General features: G+C 34.7%; 1 protein-coding gene across 1 annotated transcript in view; it reads right to left on the bottom strand.

Annotated features, from left to right (window-relative positions):
- Positions 1–17,419, bottom strand: part of LOC145661604 (phospholipid-transporting ATPase ABCA3-like) — a 1,415,399-nt gene that overhangs the window by 651,834 nt on the left and 746,146 nt on the right. The window contains exon 8 of the mRNA XM_081726924.1: positions 9,724–9,961. Within this exon, the coding sequence (XP_081583050.1) occupies positions 9,724–9,961 (238 nt within the window). The remainder of the gene's footprint in view (positions 1–9,723; positions 9,962–17,419) is intronic.

The following is a 17,419-nucleotide window of genomic DNA, read 5'->3' on the forward strand; positions in this document are numbered from 1 at the left end:
GCGCACTCCTTCTCCCTCTTAAGTTTACCTTCCGCACTTGTATTCAAAATAGAATTAGGGGACAAATGGAAAGTATCATTTTCATGGAATGACCTTTCAAGTGTTTCTCCTCTCTCACCTATTTGTAACCATCGCCTCTCTTTATGCTTTCCTTGTTTTTCCTTATTCACACCCTTCAAATGGTACTTTTCTCCTACATTTTCATTCCCCTTTTCTTCGGATGGTATGAACAACTTATTGTGTAAACAATCAACAGAGCCAAAACTCATTAACGTTTCTTCTTTTCTAATATATGTATGTGATTGCCTCAATCGATCATACAATCGAATAGTCCTGTTATCTTCCAAACCTAAAACTAACCTATTACTTCCAAAATTAATAGTAACCTTCATTTCCTTCAACTCATTAACCCCTAATATAAACATACGATTTAGATCTTCTGCTAAATAAAATTTTATTCTATATACCCTATTCAGCAACTTTAGGGGCAGAGTAACAGATTCCTTCAACGTGACTGTTTTATTATCAACACCCTTACCAATAAACAAATCATCAATCATTTTGAATTTATTGTTTATTTTGATATTCCATTCTCTAAATGCCCTAGCATTTACCAGGCTGATAGTTGAGCAAATGTCTACACACCCTCTTAATCTTTTTTCCAACACAAAAGCCTCTACGAAGGTAGCAACAATGTTTTCCTTAGTATAGTGCTTATTGCTATTTACTCCCACACTCAACGTATCATTCACTGTTTTACCTTTTCTATCATTATCTCTACTATTTCCCCCCTTTTCTTGCCTATATCTTCCTTTAACTTTGCTTCCTCCTCCAACATTCGCATTCCTCTTTCCTAGTGGCCCTCCACATTCAAAACATGATACAGCTTTTTTCAATCCTTTCTTTTTAACATTTACCTCACTTTCAGAGAATTTATTAATTGCCTTATAAATATTTACATTCTTTAAATGAGTCACATATGAAAATAATTCCCTTTCAAGTTCCTGTAAAGTATCTGGAACTCGAACACCGTAAATATCTCTTATGAGTCGAGGATCTGCGCCACTCAATATAATTTCTTTTACATGATCCTCATTCAAGTTTCCATACAGTATTATATAACTATCTTTTACTTTTTCTACAAAGTGAATTGGATCTTGACCTACAGATTGTATCGTTTGAACATAATTACGTGAGACAACTCTTCTTCCCAAGGAAGAACTTAAATTTTTAAATAATTTGTGAGCAAGCATCAACCAATTATCACATTGTCTCATATATTCTAAGATCTTAGTACGCAAAAAGCCCTTACTTTTGTTCAAAGCAATCATTACTATTGATTCATATGGATAAACATTTCCCTTATTCAAACTCTCTATTTCCAGTAAAAATTCAAGCAACAAATCATCGCTTCCGTCAAAAGAATTAATTTCTTTACTTAAATTGCAAAAGGAATTATTAGCAAGACATATCGTAATTTTCTCCAAATTAGTACTCTAAGGTCTAAATGTATTTCCCATATTTTGATTATTAGTAACAAATTGTTCAGTTATTCTTGGAAGTTTTAAATTCTTAATACCGAGTATTTCATTACTATGCGGTAATTCTTTATATTCTTCAAAGAGTTCAGTGGATTCTATATCGCAATGTAAAGTTTTAAACATGTGATTTTTACATTCATTTAAATCAAGTCTGTTTATATCAATATCAGGAGTAACTGACCTTGCGCAACTATCCACTTGCGCTTCACGTTGTCTACCTGATAACAAGCTAGGTTCGTTGAAACAGATCACTCCTAGGCATAATAAATTAATCACCTGCCTCGTAGTCCGGCCCATGTCCTTGTCTTTCTGAATAGTTGTCGACTGACCTTCTATCCCTTGTATTTTCATATCGATTGAAGATTCCTGCATCTCCATTCGCAAAATGGTTTAACACTAACTGTGGAATGCGTTCCACATAATCTTCATTCGATGCTATATTCACTAAACTAATATTATTAACCACAAACTTTATAATTATCACTTTTCTTTTCTTCCACTCGAATCAAACATGTAATCTCACCCATTCACACACCGAACACTATCGTAACTACTCTTCTCTTCTCCACACTCCAACAACCAGACAAGACGAACCAATGACCAACATTAACCTTTCTTCCAAGGTGTAGCAAACTCCGACTGAAAGTTTTATGCCTAGTATTTTCTATCCTTTTTTTGTCCCAACTAAAATAGTTGTCACAAATGTTCTTCGACTAAGCAATATTTTAACACTCACTAATTAATTCCATTTATAATAAGCAGAAATTGGAAAATTGAACTTTGTGGCGACGCCTTTTATAAATTTAGACGCCATGGTGCAGGGTAAAAACCCACACTAATTTATTAAAAAGTAAGTTGTTATAATGGAATTTGCGTGAGTGCTTTAGAAATACGAAAAACGTGGTGACGATAGAGATATCAAAATTTTAATATAATTTGCACAAATTACACTAATTCCACTTGTACACTAAAACTTCTAATGGCATTGTTCAAAATTTCACTAGAGCGTACAATATTGTTTTATCACATACAGCAAATCTGATATATAATCCATCGGTGAATCACGATACATAGCGTTAAATATTCCCTTGGATCACACGTTGCCATATCTTTTTCCACATAATTTCTTAATATTATCAAAAGTTAATTCAGATCGCACTATTGGTATTTAGTAAAAATATTCACAAAAACTTGGATTAATACATAGTCAGTAAAAAAAAAAATTGAAATTGCGACTTAACACTTGTAGTTTAATATATCACAGAAAATGCCTCGAAAGACTATTCAAATAGAACTCCTATTCAACTCCAAATTGATTTAACTAGTCCCTTTTCAGAAAATACTGTATATACTTATCCATATTATGTAGAATATATTAGAAATCACCAAATTATAAAGATGTTGAAGACAAAGTCCTGTAGTTTTCTCTGAAAATTACACCATTTTCGACACTTAACAAGAGCATGTGCTCTCCGTCGTTTATTCAATTTTCCAATGACCACGAGGTCTTTAGTTAACTATCTCGAGAACAATACTAGTTACTATTCTTACCACCCATTCGAGTGGCGCTAGTATTAAATTATTTTTTCTAATAGAATTGAATCTTACAACATGCTACAGTACGTAAAATCACTATTCATTTTCCTTTAATGCATGAGTCCCTAGTTTGATCCATGGCAGGTGAACACACTGTGTGCGTGGGTTTTCTTCGGATTTTTCCCTTTCCTCCCACCTTCTTCATAAACTTTTTTCAAGAGCTTTTATATAAATAAGCAAAGCTACATAAAACTATCACCGTCTGCTTTGGCCTACTCAGCATAATAAATCAAGCGCAGGTACCCACACTAACATTAAAAACAATAACTTCTACACACAAGCAAAATACCACCACTTTCATTCCCTTCCTGCCACAATGCAGCTCAGTATTTAAAAGCAAAACCAGTTGTCACTCAAATTAAGTCGCGTACATTGCTCGTGTACATTTGCTGCCCAATGCCACGGATGGTGGAGGGTGTTACCAAACTCAGTATGGGGGCTTACTTATCGTTTGTCGAAAGAAAGTGGGTGAGAGTAGCAGATTTGTAGTTGCCATAATTCCCTTTTTGTGTTATTTCTAGAGCTCCCTTTTTAAAAAGAAAAGCACTAGATTAAAACATAAAAATACCTAAGAATTTAGGATACGCGCAAACGCTTGCGAAACTGCTAATATATATAAATGAGGTTAGCAAGGGATAATAATAATTATTATTATTTAAGTATTACCTTTGTCCTACAAATTGCCTAAGTAGGTTTGAAATGAATACATATGATTTTTATTAACTACTGAATCCATAATGACTTTAAGAAACAAGCAATTGGAATTGTGCAAATCAAAAAATAAATCTTCATAATTATAACATGAATTCACGCAAATAAGCATTTGTAATGTATTTTCTATATTAAGTCAGATGATAGTGCAACGTTTTTACTTTATATTTTTCTTAATAGTCGCTACAGTATTTCCTAGTTTTGCTTTAATTCTACGTCTTTCATACACGGCTAATTAAGCGTAATTTACTGTTAGGGTATTACACTAGTGTTCCCCCATACAAGTCATTGTATTATATACTTCAATAATAAATATTATTTGAATGTTCCATTCGTAAACCAACTCGTTGCGCTGAAGGAACTTCTACATGAAATTACGCAAGTGAATTTTCAAACTACGGAAGACTTCCAAAGCATTTGAATACAAAACTCAAACTTCAAAGTAGTCGGTTACATTTACAACTACTGGATGTAATAAAAGAATATTATCAAAGAAAGAACCTGTTCCTAAGTCCTTATATATACAAATAAACATGTGGTAAACAACATCGTGTCCGTGGGTTTTTTCGGAATACTCCCTTTTCCTCCCACGATTTCATTCCACCAATCCTTTCATTATCTTTCATCTTAAAAGTAAACTTTTTAAAGCGTAACGGGTATATTCATAAGACTTTAAACTATAACATTTCATTTTCTTTTCCGTCAAAAAATCAACTTACACTAATGCTTTTACAAAACTTTGCTTTCTTTAAAGCCCCAAACGGAAAAGCATGACGGCAGAAAGAAGTTTCGAAAGTGTTTCTAATTTCAGTGCTCGCTTATCATTTTAAATAGTATATATTACCAACAAAGGAGATGCACGTGCACCGGTGCGCCCCCCGCCGTTTAATATATATATATATATATATATATATATATATATATATATATATATATATATATATATATATATGACATTTATCGCTATTCCTTACTGTTTTCCTTCTATAGCAATAATTGTTGAAACCAAAAATCGTTAATTTAAACCACTTTCACTTTAAATACAGGTTAAGGGAAAAGATGGAATATACGTATTCTTGGAACGCTAAATCAATTGCAAGAAGGTGCTTCTAAATATCTTCTTTTGTTTTCATTGTAATACCTCACATACAAACTCGTCCTGTAAGACTTCCGACAGTTACGTATGACAGTTTGCAAATATAAAAATGTCGGGTCATAAAGTTTATATGTGAATTTATAAAATGAAACGAAACGAGAACATCTTTTTCAATAATCGAAACTAGAAATCAATTCTTCCAAAGCAAGAACAGATGTGCCTTACAGAATTTACAAGGTAACCTTATATCTCGTCTCATCTCGTGAACAGTGCTATATCAGACGCATTTGTTATTATTATTATTATTATTATTATTATTATTATTATTATTATTATTATTATTATTATTATTATTATTATTATTATTATTATTATTATTATATTCATAATTGTATTCGATCGGATTTATACTATAGACCAGTGTTTACCAAAATTAAAGAGTGCGTCTATTATACAACATTTATTTGCTTTTGCTACAGTCAATAGTTACTATTTATATAGCGCTTATTATTCTATGGCTATAATATTTAATCAGTGTTCAAGGGAAACTTTTATGCTTGTTCTGTTACATTGCTCCATGATTCACAAAATGTTTACTTTATGTGAGTTATGAAAAAGTAAAAAAGATTTTTAAAAATTAACAAAAAATGAAAAATAGTCACTGACCATCAGCATCCCATTCTTAACAATTTGCAAAGACATATAAGGCAACGTCGTACAAGCATTCATGGATGGGTTTCCTCCAGCGGGGAGGGTCGTTCGCTAGACAGATTCCAGTGCTGTTTTCTGCTTTTAGGGGGAAAGGGACCATGCCTTTGAGTTTCTGAAACTGTATAAGGGAATAGCAAACAACTTTGCCACCAGTCTCCGCCTTTCTAGACACAAATCATCAAACCAACAGTTCTACCGTACAAACAAAATACCACAATCGTTTCATTCCCTTCCACTTGTCACTCCCCCCGCCTTTTTCTCCACACATAATTATTTTTTTAACAGTACAAACCTTTAGCTGTAAGTTAACAACATCTATGCAAAAATATTTTGTAATGTAAACTTACGTTTTGCTAATTTCCAGTTGTGCTGCACTGAACTTTAAATATTCTTCCTAAAAATAAAATAAAATAAATACTACTCCAAGAAAACAAATCATTTTTACAACTACAATAAATTTTTACAAATAACAGTACAACAAAACAATTGTAATCTTTCTCCTACCCCGAACATTGCACAATAGCTCAGTGGTAAAGCGTTCATCTCTGGTGGATAGAGTCCCTGGTTCAATCCCAGCTCGTGCTAATTATTTTTAAAGCTTTCTATAAATTGTACTACACAAATGCCATGTGCGGTTTCCGTTTCTCCTCCTGTATCCTATAATAATATTCATGTATAGCTAACAAAACTTAATGAGTCATTCCTTAAGCGTTCGCCTCTAATACATAAAATTCTCGGTTCAGTCTCAGCTAGCACCAAGTAAACTTTGTGCTGGTTTCCTCCCACTCTTCATTCCACTATTTTATTCATTTCATACTCGATAACGGTCTTTGCCTTTGCTTTCACAGTTTAATTCCCGCTCGCTCAAAAAAACTAGATAAAATTTTTCTTCAGCACAGCCACAAATAGTACCTGATCCCAGTCCCAAATAGCACGCCCGCAAAATATCGGTATTTATACAAAAATATTTGCATTTCAAATCTCAAACCAATACCCTAATATTCCTTCTCCTACAATTATTTTCATGAAACATATCAATATGTATAAAACATTACCATTTTAAAAAGCATACCTGTACTCTATTAAACTCCTATGATCACCCTAATATTATTTTTCTATGTAAATTTATCATCTCATACATACTTCTTTTCATTGTTATTAATTAATTAAATAAAACTTACCTTTTTAATATAAAAATCGTGTCCTTGTATATAACGCCAATGAAAAATACGAATAGTCTTCAATAAAACTTCTTAAATAAAATTTGGTTTTCATTACAAGCAGTATATAATCAAAAGTAAGCTTCCTGTTTCGTACTATCTACATACCAATATTCTTTTTTCCGCAAGAAGCAACAGAATGTTATCCATAATCCATTTATTCTAAGCGAAACTGCTCTAATTTCTGTATGCGTTTTCTCCACAATTTTAATCACGAATCTATTTTTTTTCCTTCGTACACTGCATTAACTCAAATAGTACACGTGCTTATTTTAGTTTTCGCATTTCCAATATGGGTTTCATTAACATTAATTCATAAATACATTGTCATACTTACTACCGCTCTTGCCTTTCCAAGAAGAACCCAGTCCAATCATCAGAGTACCAAGACATTTCCAGACAATTATGGTAAGTAAATAAATTTTTTCCTTATTCACACTACGCAAATGCATTATTAATACTTATTATATAACACATCCTTCCTTCAATTTCCTCAAAGATCGTAATACATCAATCGTAAAGCGTTTAACTCTAACGCTTGATGTCCCCGAACAAATACGTTTGTAATGCACAACATCATATCCGTGGGTTTTCTCACGTATTCTTGTTTTCTCCATTCATTTGAATATAAACTACGCTAGCTAAATAATAAAGCGTTCACCACTCGTGCATGAGGTCCCTACTTCAATTCAACGCGTCAATTATTTTTTAACATTTTCTATAAATTGTGATAGTGCAATATGCCTTTTCGTTTTCAAAATAGGAGTTTCATCGTGGTTAAGCGGTTAGCGTACGCGCCTTTGGTATACGGGGTCCCGGATTCAATTTCCGATGGAAGCTCATGTTCTTTAGATTGTTAATAAAATCACTACGAGCAAAGTCTTGTAAGCATATACAAAAAATAGAGCATCACTGCTAAAAGGGACGTTAAACTAAAATCAACTCAACTCGTTTTCAAAATTTTCCATTTCTTCTATTCAATTATTTTAATATAAACTATGCTAGCTAAATAGTAAACCGTTCACCTTCGGTACTTGCATTCCATACTTCAATTCCAGATCACACCATCTATTTTTAACGTTTTCTATAAATTATGCTGGTGCCATATTCCTTTTCGTTTTCAGATTTTTTCATTCATTCTAATATAAATTACGCTAACTAAATGGTAAAGCATTCACCTTCTGTGCATGGGGTCCCTGGTTCAATTCCATATCGTGCGACTTATTTTTAACATTTTCTATAAATTGTGTTGTAGCAATATTCATTTTCGTTTCCAGGTTTTTCCCTTATTTCTAATATAAATTACAATAACTAAATGGTAAAGCATTCACCTTCGGTGCATAGGATCCCTGGTTCAATCCCAGATCAAGCAAAGTACAGTATTTACTGCACAGTCATCATATGCGTTTTCCATTTAGTATCCTAATCTAAACTTCAGTAGCCTAATCCTCAAACGTACAGGTCAATCACTTCATTTCATTTTTTCAAATTCCTGAGCAAATCTCTAAATTATCGTGCGCGCAGTATTACATTTTAAACAATATGTCTTAAAGAAACAAAGTACTTTCTTCCTTAAGGTATCCACTCTTCTTTATTAAATGTCGATGCACTTATTATCCTGTTACAATACATTCAATAACCATACTATATTTCATCAAAACAAAACATAGTTTTCCCTCTCCACTATCTTCGTTCCCACAAATGTATACTATAATCTTGCCTATTTTAATTCGTTCACCTTTCATGTAAGAGGTTCCAGGTTTAATTCATTCGCTTGTAAATTAAAAAAAGTATATCATTCTCATAACTTTATATATTGCTTACCCATCATCATCCATATATATATATATATATATATATATATATATATATATATATATATATATATATATATATATGTAACAAACATAAAAAATACTACAATCAAAACAATTTTTTAATTTAATTTCATAAAATGTTCTTTACTTAAATTCAATATTAAGTTCCCCCTTCGTTTCTTATGCAGGGAGGAGCAATTTGTCTTTTTCCGTTCCAAACTTACGTGTTTGATCCCACGTTTTCTTATATTCCTAACTTATAATTTCCCGTTGATACTGCAATCGTTACCAGAAACTTCCGTTTCTCCACGCACAACGAAGTCAATATCTAATTAGGTTCCCCTCTTTTCTTATTCACACTTTAGCTAATTGCTTTCTCTTTGATACTATAATCGTTATCCAAAACTCATTCTGTTTGTGACTATCAAATCAACCTTTCCGGGAAGTCTGGTTCGATTAAAAGTATCTTACTCGATTGATTATCATGCTACAATTCCCTGTAACAAGCTTGGTACACATATCAACATTTACTGTATCCTTTTTTTATATCTCCCCCAGTAGCGGAAATAACAGTGATAATTAAGAGGGAGTCCTAGTGATAATTTTAACTGTTTAACATATATTTCTACTATCAAAATCACAGTCATATCAACCAGAAATCATCCGGATACTTTTGTCATTTGCTACTCATGAACACTTAAGGGAGTAGCATCTCGTTTTCTCCTTTTTAAGTTTTTTTAATGATTGGAAACACGAATGAAGCAAAAAATACATTGTAATTTCGGTCGAAGATAAATCAAATATGTAGTACCAATTGAAATAATCATTTTACAGTATATGTGTATATCCCACATGCATACCAGAAGATACTGGAGGAACATAGTTCACCAGTCATGGATATTTGTCTAGTTTCTAAAAAAAATATTGTGGAAAAACACGTGTTTCATAGTTATTAGTTTTGCTTAAAACTGTATGAAGAGATACTCTAAGGTAAAATTTTATGTTGAATGCAATGGAAATAAAACGTTTACCTGTAATCAAATTTATAAGTGTACTTTTCCCAGCTCCTGTATGTCCAAGAAGAACTGTAATTTCAAACTTCTGTATGGTCATTGTAATATCATTAAAAATTGTAATATTTTTTATTTTCATTTTCACATCTTGCAATATAATTGAAATAGTTTGAGGTTTGCTATGATTCTCAATGTTGGACATATTCTTCTCTTTTGGAAAGTCAAACTCAACCTTCTGCTTGCGGCGGCAAAGACACTGTAAAATAAACATAACTTATAATGTAATACTAAAAATACTGAAACGTAGGTGATTCGAGCTTAACAACCAACTTCTGACGTAGAGGAAAGTATGTATTATAAAGTATTATTATTAAAAGTCAAAATATATAATGAAATTAGAAAGAGATTTTAACGTAAGATTTTTCCTATCAAAACGTAAGATTTTTCCTATCACACTAGTGTTTAAAAGCTAAGAGCAGGGCGTCATTTAGAGGGGGCAGGAGGGGGCAATTGCCTCCCAAGAGTTTGAGAAATGCATACACTTTAATCGATTATCTACTAATGTACTAGTACAAAACGAGAAAGTCTTATGTCGGTGGTGCTCTTGCCCCCTCAAGCGAAGTCCGAAATGACGCCCCTGGCTAAGAGTAATGTTGTTTTGCAGGATGTATCACACGTAGGGGACGGTGAATTAGCCATCTAATGGGGAGCAGGAATTCTTGCTGGTGACCGACTGGCGCATAACGGGTTACACGTAGAAAATGTACATGAGTTTGAAAATGAGGAAATGTACGGTATCCATCTGATAACACTGGTCAATAGTGAAAATGCTTCGGTGATAAAACTAACCAATTCTTACTAATTTTAGGGTGCTGATAACGAATATGAAATTAGTTTTTGAAGATTGATTCGGGTTTCAAAGAAATACATTATCACCCGGTGTGCTCTGCTGGGCAAATTAAGAGTTCGTGGCAATAGGAGCTGTCTACTTATTTCAATAAACTTCCATTCTTTGACGGTTAGTTTCATTGCTACCCTCACGGACGGATCCTGCGGCTCTTGACACCCCGACTTGTTTGTAAATTTAGTCTAATTTCAGGTGCAATTTTACAAATTTTAATATAATTTAGCCTCAAATTGTATTTGGACCCCCAAAAAGCTTAGGACCCTCTCCCGAAATAAATTCCTGCGTAGCCTCTGGCTATCCATATTGCTCGCACTTCATCGGTAACAAAGAAATATCAACCACTTCACGGTTTAGTTTGTATTGAAGAGTTTGCCAGAGTAAATATATTGTGTAACGTTCTTTTGTAGTTACAATTTATCATGGGGTGGATGGGTGGGTGCTGTTATTATTATTATTATTATTATTATTATTATTATTATTATTATTATTATTATTATTATTATTATTATTTATCGTTCTATGACTATACTAAGCAGAAACATGTCGCGTAAATGTGTTTGCAGTGCACAGCAAATTGTTGTTTTTAACGAAATGAAGCGAAAAGTGGAATTTCGCTTCTATCATAAAGAAAGCCTATCTATGACTTGTACTTTGGCTGTAAAGTGGGAGATGTGGGCAAGAAGTGAGCACATCATTTATGTTGTAATACTTGTTCTACAAATTTGGTGACTGGCTACACGGAAAAAGGTCATGCGTGCCATTCGCAGTTCCAATGATATGGAAAGAACCGACAGATCATACTTCAAACTGCTATTTTTGCATAGTTCTTCCAATTAAAGGTCTATAGAAAAAAGAAAAAAGTGGACTGCTACTTATTAAAATACTCCTTGAAATGTTCGTCACTGTGACACACACTGAAGAACTAAAGGTTCCACAATTTCCCGTACCTTACTCCAGTGTTTCACCCGATGAAGAGCAAAGGCGAACAATATCGACCCACATTGTCAAATTCTGCTGCAGATTCATCGTCTTTCACCGATCCTAACTTCACAAAACGAAAATATCATTATCTATTCACCATATGATAACCAACCTGAATTAAATTACCTGGGGTTGTCAAAAAGTGGCGCCGAACTGCTGGTATCCAATCTCAAGAAGTGGGGAGCTTATTCTGAGTGTCCGTGTTTTGAACAGGTCAGAATCCCTAAATAGTATTTTCAGTATAAAATGATATATTACGTTAAACAATGTAGGCCTAACTGGTCTTATGAGTAAACATAGACGATAATCTCGATAAATGGCGGCTATTCATAGACGCATCAAAAATATTCTTCAAATATATTCTGCGTACACTTCCACAAATTTCGGGAACTAAAATCAGATAAGAACCCTTATTGGCACTCAAATTCCCTAACTCCTCAATGATCCTGAATTTGATGCAGTGTCAGAAATTGGGGAGAGGATTGCATGAGATTCTTTCCGAAAATTGGTGACAAATGTTTTGGGAAACGAGCGGTCTCAGAACTATAAAGAAGTAGAGGTGTACCTAATACCTTCTACCAAGCAATAGGGTGTATCACTAAAAATGCATATGTTACACCCCCACATAGATTTCTTCCCAGAAAATTGCGGAGCAGTCATTGATGAACATGGAAAACATTTCTACCAAGTTATATCTATGATGGAGAAACGATAACAGGGCTACTGGAGCAACTCTGCTCTTGCCGATTGTTGTTGGACGGAAAATTCCCAATTTTACCCCAATTTCCCCTTTTCTCATACAACACACACACACACACACACACACACATATATATATATATATATATATATATATATATATATATATATATATATATATATATATATAGATAGATAGATAGATAGATAGATAGATAGATAGATAGATAGAAATACATAGATATAGATATAGATATAGATATAGATATATTATCATGATACCATTTGAAAGCATGTTTTATTCTGAAGAGAATGCCGTATGAGTCATGATACTCAAATAAATAATCTCACGTTTTCCCATATGAAATTTGGTATTGTCCAGTAGAACTGAGAAATATTTTTTCCGTTACAACTATTGTAGGTATTACAATGAAACTTGGCACAAGTATTACTTATAAACTACAGTAGTTTTAAAGATGTATTATATTTGGGTGCCTTTAGTCGGGGCAGTACCAGGGGTGCTACATTTGAAAAAGGGGATTTTTGGACGGGAAATTCCCAAATTTTACATTAAAGATTCCTCTTCTTATACATCATGTATCAAATTTCACAATAGTAAATTCCCACGTTAAGCGGGTATGCATATCCAGGCTCCTAACTATGAAAACATTTACAATCACTCTAACCCCAATCATTTCCCAGATTCAACCTGTTGCATATAAGTTATTAGGACGTAAAATTGAATGTAGTTTATACGAAAAAGATCTTTATGCATTGCAGGACCTGTAACGCCCAAATATTCACCACAAACTTATAATGGCGTCGACATGAACAAAAAAAATGTGGAGCAGGAAACTACTTTACACAAAAGTCTAAAGAAGCCCAGTGAAGACGTACGAGCTGGCAGTTCAGCACTCGCAACGAGGCGAGTAACATCGTCTCTGCCGTCGCTCTAGTTTCGAGTGTTTGTTTACATCGCTACTTTTTTTTTTTTGTGAGAACTTGAAGTTTCAGTGTGACTTATTTTCAGTTTAAACGTTCTAACTTTATAAGCATTTTCAGTGCATATTTATTTTGTTCATAGTTTGGTGACGTTTATCGTCGAATTACTGCCATGAGTTGCATACGAGCTAATACATTGCGCATCAACTTTGTTACGGTGAGTCAAAAGCCCACTTCTATTGCTGTTCGTGAATGGATACGTAAGGTATTTAAGTTAACCTTTGATCAGGTGTTGTCCATTGAAATGGACTTTCTACTTAAGAACTTATATCTGATATTAATTAACAAAGTGTTATATGAACAAATCCTAGCTAGTACTAATGGAGTAGTGACCTACTCAGATAATAATGGGGAACATGTGTTGCCTATTGATTTGGCGGATAATTCTGTGGTGATAGTCAAGGTGCCCTTATGCCCCATGGAACTTAGTGACATGCAATTAACGCGTGTGCTCTCCCAATATGGCGATGTTACTAGTATTGTCGACGACCAATATTCAAAGGAACATGTTTATGCTACCCGAACAGGTCGTAAGCTTGTTAAAATGACTATTAAACGAAACATTCCTTCGTTTATCACGGTCTGTGGTTTACGTTTGTTTACCAGCTTTCCTGGTCAAATTCAAACTTGCGCCATCTGCAACTCCCCCGACCATTTTGTTCAGGGATGTCCCAAGAAGAGGAATTCACGTCTTACTGTGCCATCTTCATCAACCAGTTCCTTTTCTCCCATTGTGCGAGTACCTCATAATTTACCAGTGGATCCATCAGCTCCTGATACCGGTAGTTACAGTGTTTTTCCCGTGCTTCGTAAGAATGTTCTGGAATTAACTTCTTCAAATCCACCGAACGAAGCAGACAACCAGCCAGCAGATCCCCACATTCACTCCGAATCAGCTCCTGCAGAACCTGTACCATCTAATACCATGGAAATGGAAGAAATTCAGGATACTACAATTATTCCAGCACTCATAACACCCAGCACCGCACCAGCTGTTTCAACAGTCGTCACATCAGTTTCTACGGTAAGTGATACTGGTATAGTCGAAGAGACTTGTTCCGTCTCTCAGACCGTATCTTTAGCTGTTCCACCAGAATTCACTCTCAACTTAACATCACGCTCTCGCGGTAGTGACTCCACAAGTGACTCAGATACAGAAATTATTCATAGTGATAAACGCAAACTCAGTAAAGAAAAAGTACTCAGTAGTGTATGTAGTAGACTTGCGTCCTATACATGATATTTCTGTCAATCATGCACGCCAAACGCGAGCTTTCACCAAAAAGTTGAAATCAGTGGTTAATTCCGAAAAATGGGGTACCTAAAATTGTAGTGGTATCATAATACTGTATTGTGGTACTTTTCTTTCTTCTTTCTGCAGTGATATTATCTACTATTTATCATGTGTTGTAACGCTCGCTTATATTTCTTGTCTCTCCTCGTTTTTATGTTTTCGTTCCGTTTAGCGACTGTTACTCTCAATAAGTTCACTTCTTTAGTTAAGCACCATGCCCTAAGTGACTTTATACATCAAGAAGAAATCGATGTTTTGTTCGCACAGGAAGTCGCAGTCACGGAATTCCATTACCTACCCAATTATTCTCATGTTACCAGTGTTAGTGAAACAGCTTTAGGAACCGCCATTATTTACCGCAGCGATCTCAATTTTTTGGCACCTTTACAACATCCCAGTGAGCATATTACCACCGGAGATTTACAAAATATTCGTTTGTGCAGTGTCTATGCTAAATCTGGTTCTTCGTATGAAAGAAAACGAAATAATTTCTTTGCTACTGAACTCCCCCCGGCTTTGTATAATGGTCGCTCCTCATGCATTTTTGCCGGGGATTATAACTGCACACTTTCTCCCCTCGATGCTTATCCTCATTTCAGTGATTCGTCTGCTCTCCGTCAACTAATAACAACTTATGACTTAGTGGATGTGTGGCGCCATTTTCATCCTAATGAACCAGCACATACATTCTCCACGTCTGGATCGTCTTTCTCTCGATTGGACAGATTCTATATCAGTAAACCTCTTCTTCCTGGGGTTCGAGATGTACAAATTACACCCATCTGCTTTAGTGACCACCTGGCAGTTACAATGACCATTGATCTACCCGGCTCAAAATTTTTAAAACGAAGTGGCTTGTGGTATTTTAATACCTCCATCCTACAGGAGCCTGACTACATCCATCTTATTCACGAAGAATGGGCAGATCTTTTACACCGTCACCAATATTGCAAAGGATCTCTTATGCATTTCTGGGAAAAGCGAGTCAAACCGAAGATTCGAGTGATTACTCAACAATATTGTCGGAATCGGAATGCTTCATATTGTACTCAGTATCAATATTACACCACTCTCTTAAGAGACTACATGAAAGAACAACTTCAAGGTAGCAATTTTCGATCTCAAATTCAAGAAATTAAAGCCCACTTATTAGCCATGCACAAACGCCGCATCCAAAGTTTCACGACTCGCAGTAAAATACATCAATATGACGACTTAGAAACTCCCGGAATTGTACAAATCAACAAAAAACTCATGCGTGGAAAGCAGAAATTTATATCTCAGCTTAAAGATGCCACCGGTCACGTGTATGTAGGCGAGCAAGTAATACATTGTGTCACAAATCATTATAAACAGCTGTATGCTAAGCCTACTTCCTTCTGTGAGAGTCCTGAACTTCTCGAGAATATCTATCTAGTCCATTTACAGTAGAAGAGGTTAAATCAGCCATTGCTTCCGGCCGTCGAGGAAAATCTACGGGGATTGATTCCCTACCTCTAGAATTCTATATAACCTTTATCGATATTTTAGCACCCCTTCTTACGAACCTTTTCAATGAATATAGGCAGACTCTAGTTCTAGGTGAATCTCTCCGTACAGGTGTTACAGTTTTAGTACCTAAACATTCTCTCACTTCCAGTGTTAATGATTTAAGACCTATTTCCCTTCTGTGTACGGATTTAAAAATTTTAACACGCTGTCTTACTGCACGAATAAAAGTGTTTAGTGACAAATTGCTAAGTTCACATCAATATGGAATAGGCCAAAAGAACCCGATCTATAAGGCTTTATCAAATCTTAGAGATTTCATTTCCTACCACGAATCCATTGCTCCTTCACCCGTTGCTGTTTTAGCCACGGATTATTCTCAAGCTTTTGATAGGATTAACCATGAATATTTATTCAAAGTCCTTGAGAAATATGGTTTTGGGTCCTCCTTTATTTCTCTTGTACGAGGAATTTATACGCATATATTGTAAAAAATTAAAGTTAATGGTGGCTTAAGTAACCCAATAAACATTAATAATGGTATTTTGCAAGGTGACCCAATGTCAAGTTTATTATTCAGTTTGCCCCTTGCACCACTTATGTACGCGACTGAGCGTTTACTCCCTGGTGTCTCTGTCTACAATACCAAACTAATCGTACAAAGTTATATAGATGATTCCCACTATTGTTTACAAAATTCGGCCGACATGAATTGCCTACAACGTTTACTAACCTTGTATCAACAGGCTTCTGGAGCGCAACTCAATCACAGAAAAACAAAAATATTATATATCCATCCAGAATACAATGCTTCATATAGCAACTACTATGATACGGTTCAATGTGTCAAAATACTTGGTGTATGGTGGTACAATAATATCAACCAAACCGTAGAACAGTCATATCATCTTACAGCAAATAAAATCCGAAGTCTTCTTATTACTCATAGACAGCGAAACATGAACATTTTTAGTAGAAACTTATTTCTCAAAACGTCTGTTTTTAGTATTTTCAGCCACATTGCACAGATTTTGCCAATGCCAGTTAAAATATCTAACCAGTTAACCAGTCATGCTTTGTTTTTCTTATGGCATTCCAAAATCTTGCGCGTGGCTAAGAATCAACTCTACCTCCCCTCACGTGAAGGAGGCATATGCTTTTTGCACATAGAAGCACAAGCACGTGCCCCTCTTATGCACAGAAGTTGTAAGCTGGTCTTTGAACACGAGACTTCGATTACGGCTGCTGTTATCAATGTCTGCTTCCACTGTTTAGACCTTCAGGCGCCAGTACACGTGTTTACTTGGAGCTACAAATTTCCTCATTTACGCGATGTCATACTT

The sequence above is a fragment of the Thermobia domestica genome, chromosome 10 (assembly GCF_964235325.1).
Source record: "Thermobia domestica chromosome 10, izTheDome1.hap1.1, whole genome shotgun sequence".
NCBI lineage: Eukaryota > Metazoa > Arthropoda > Insecta > Zygentoma > Lepismatidae > Thermobia > Thermobia domestica.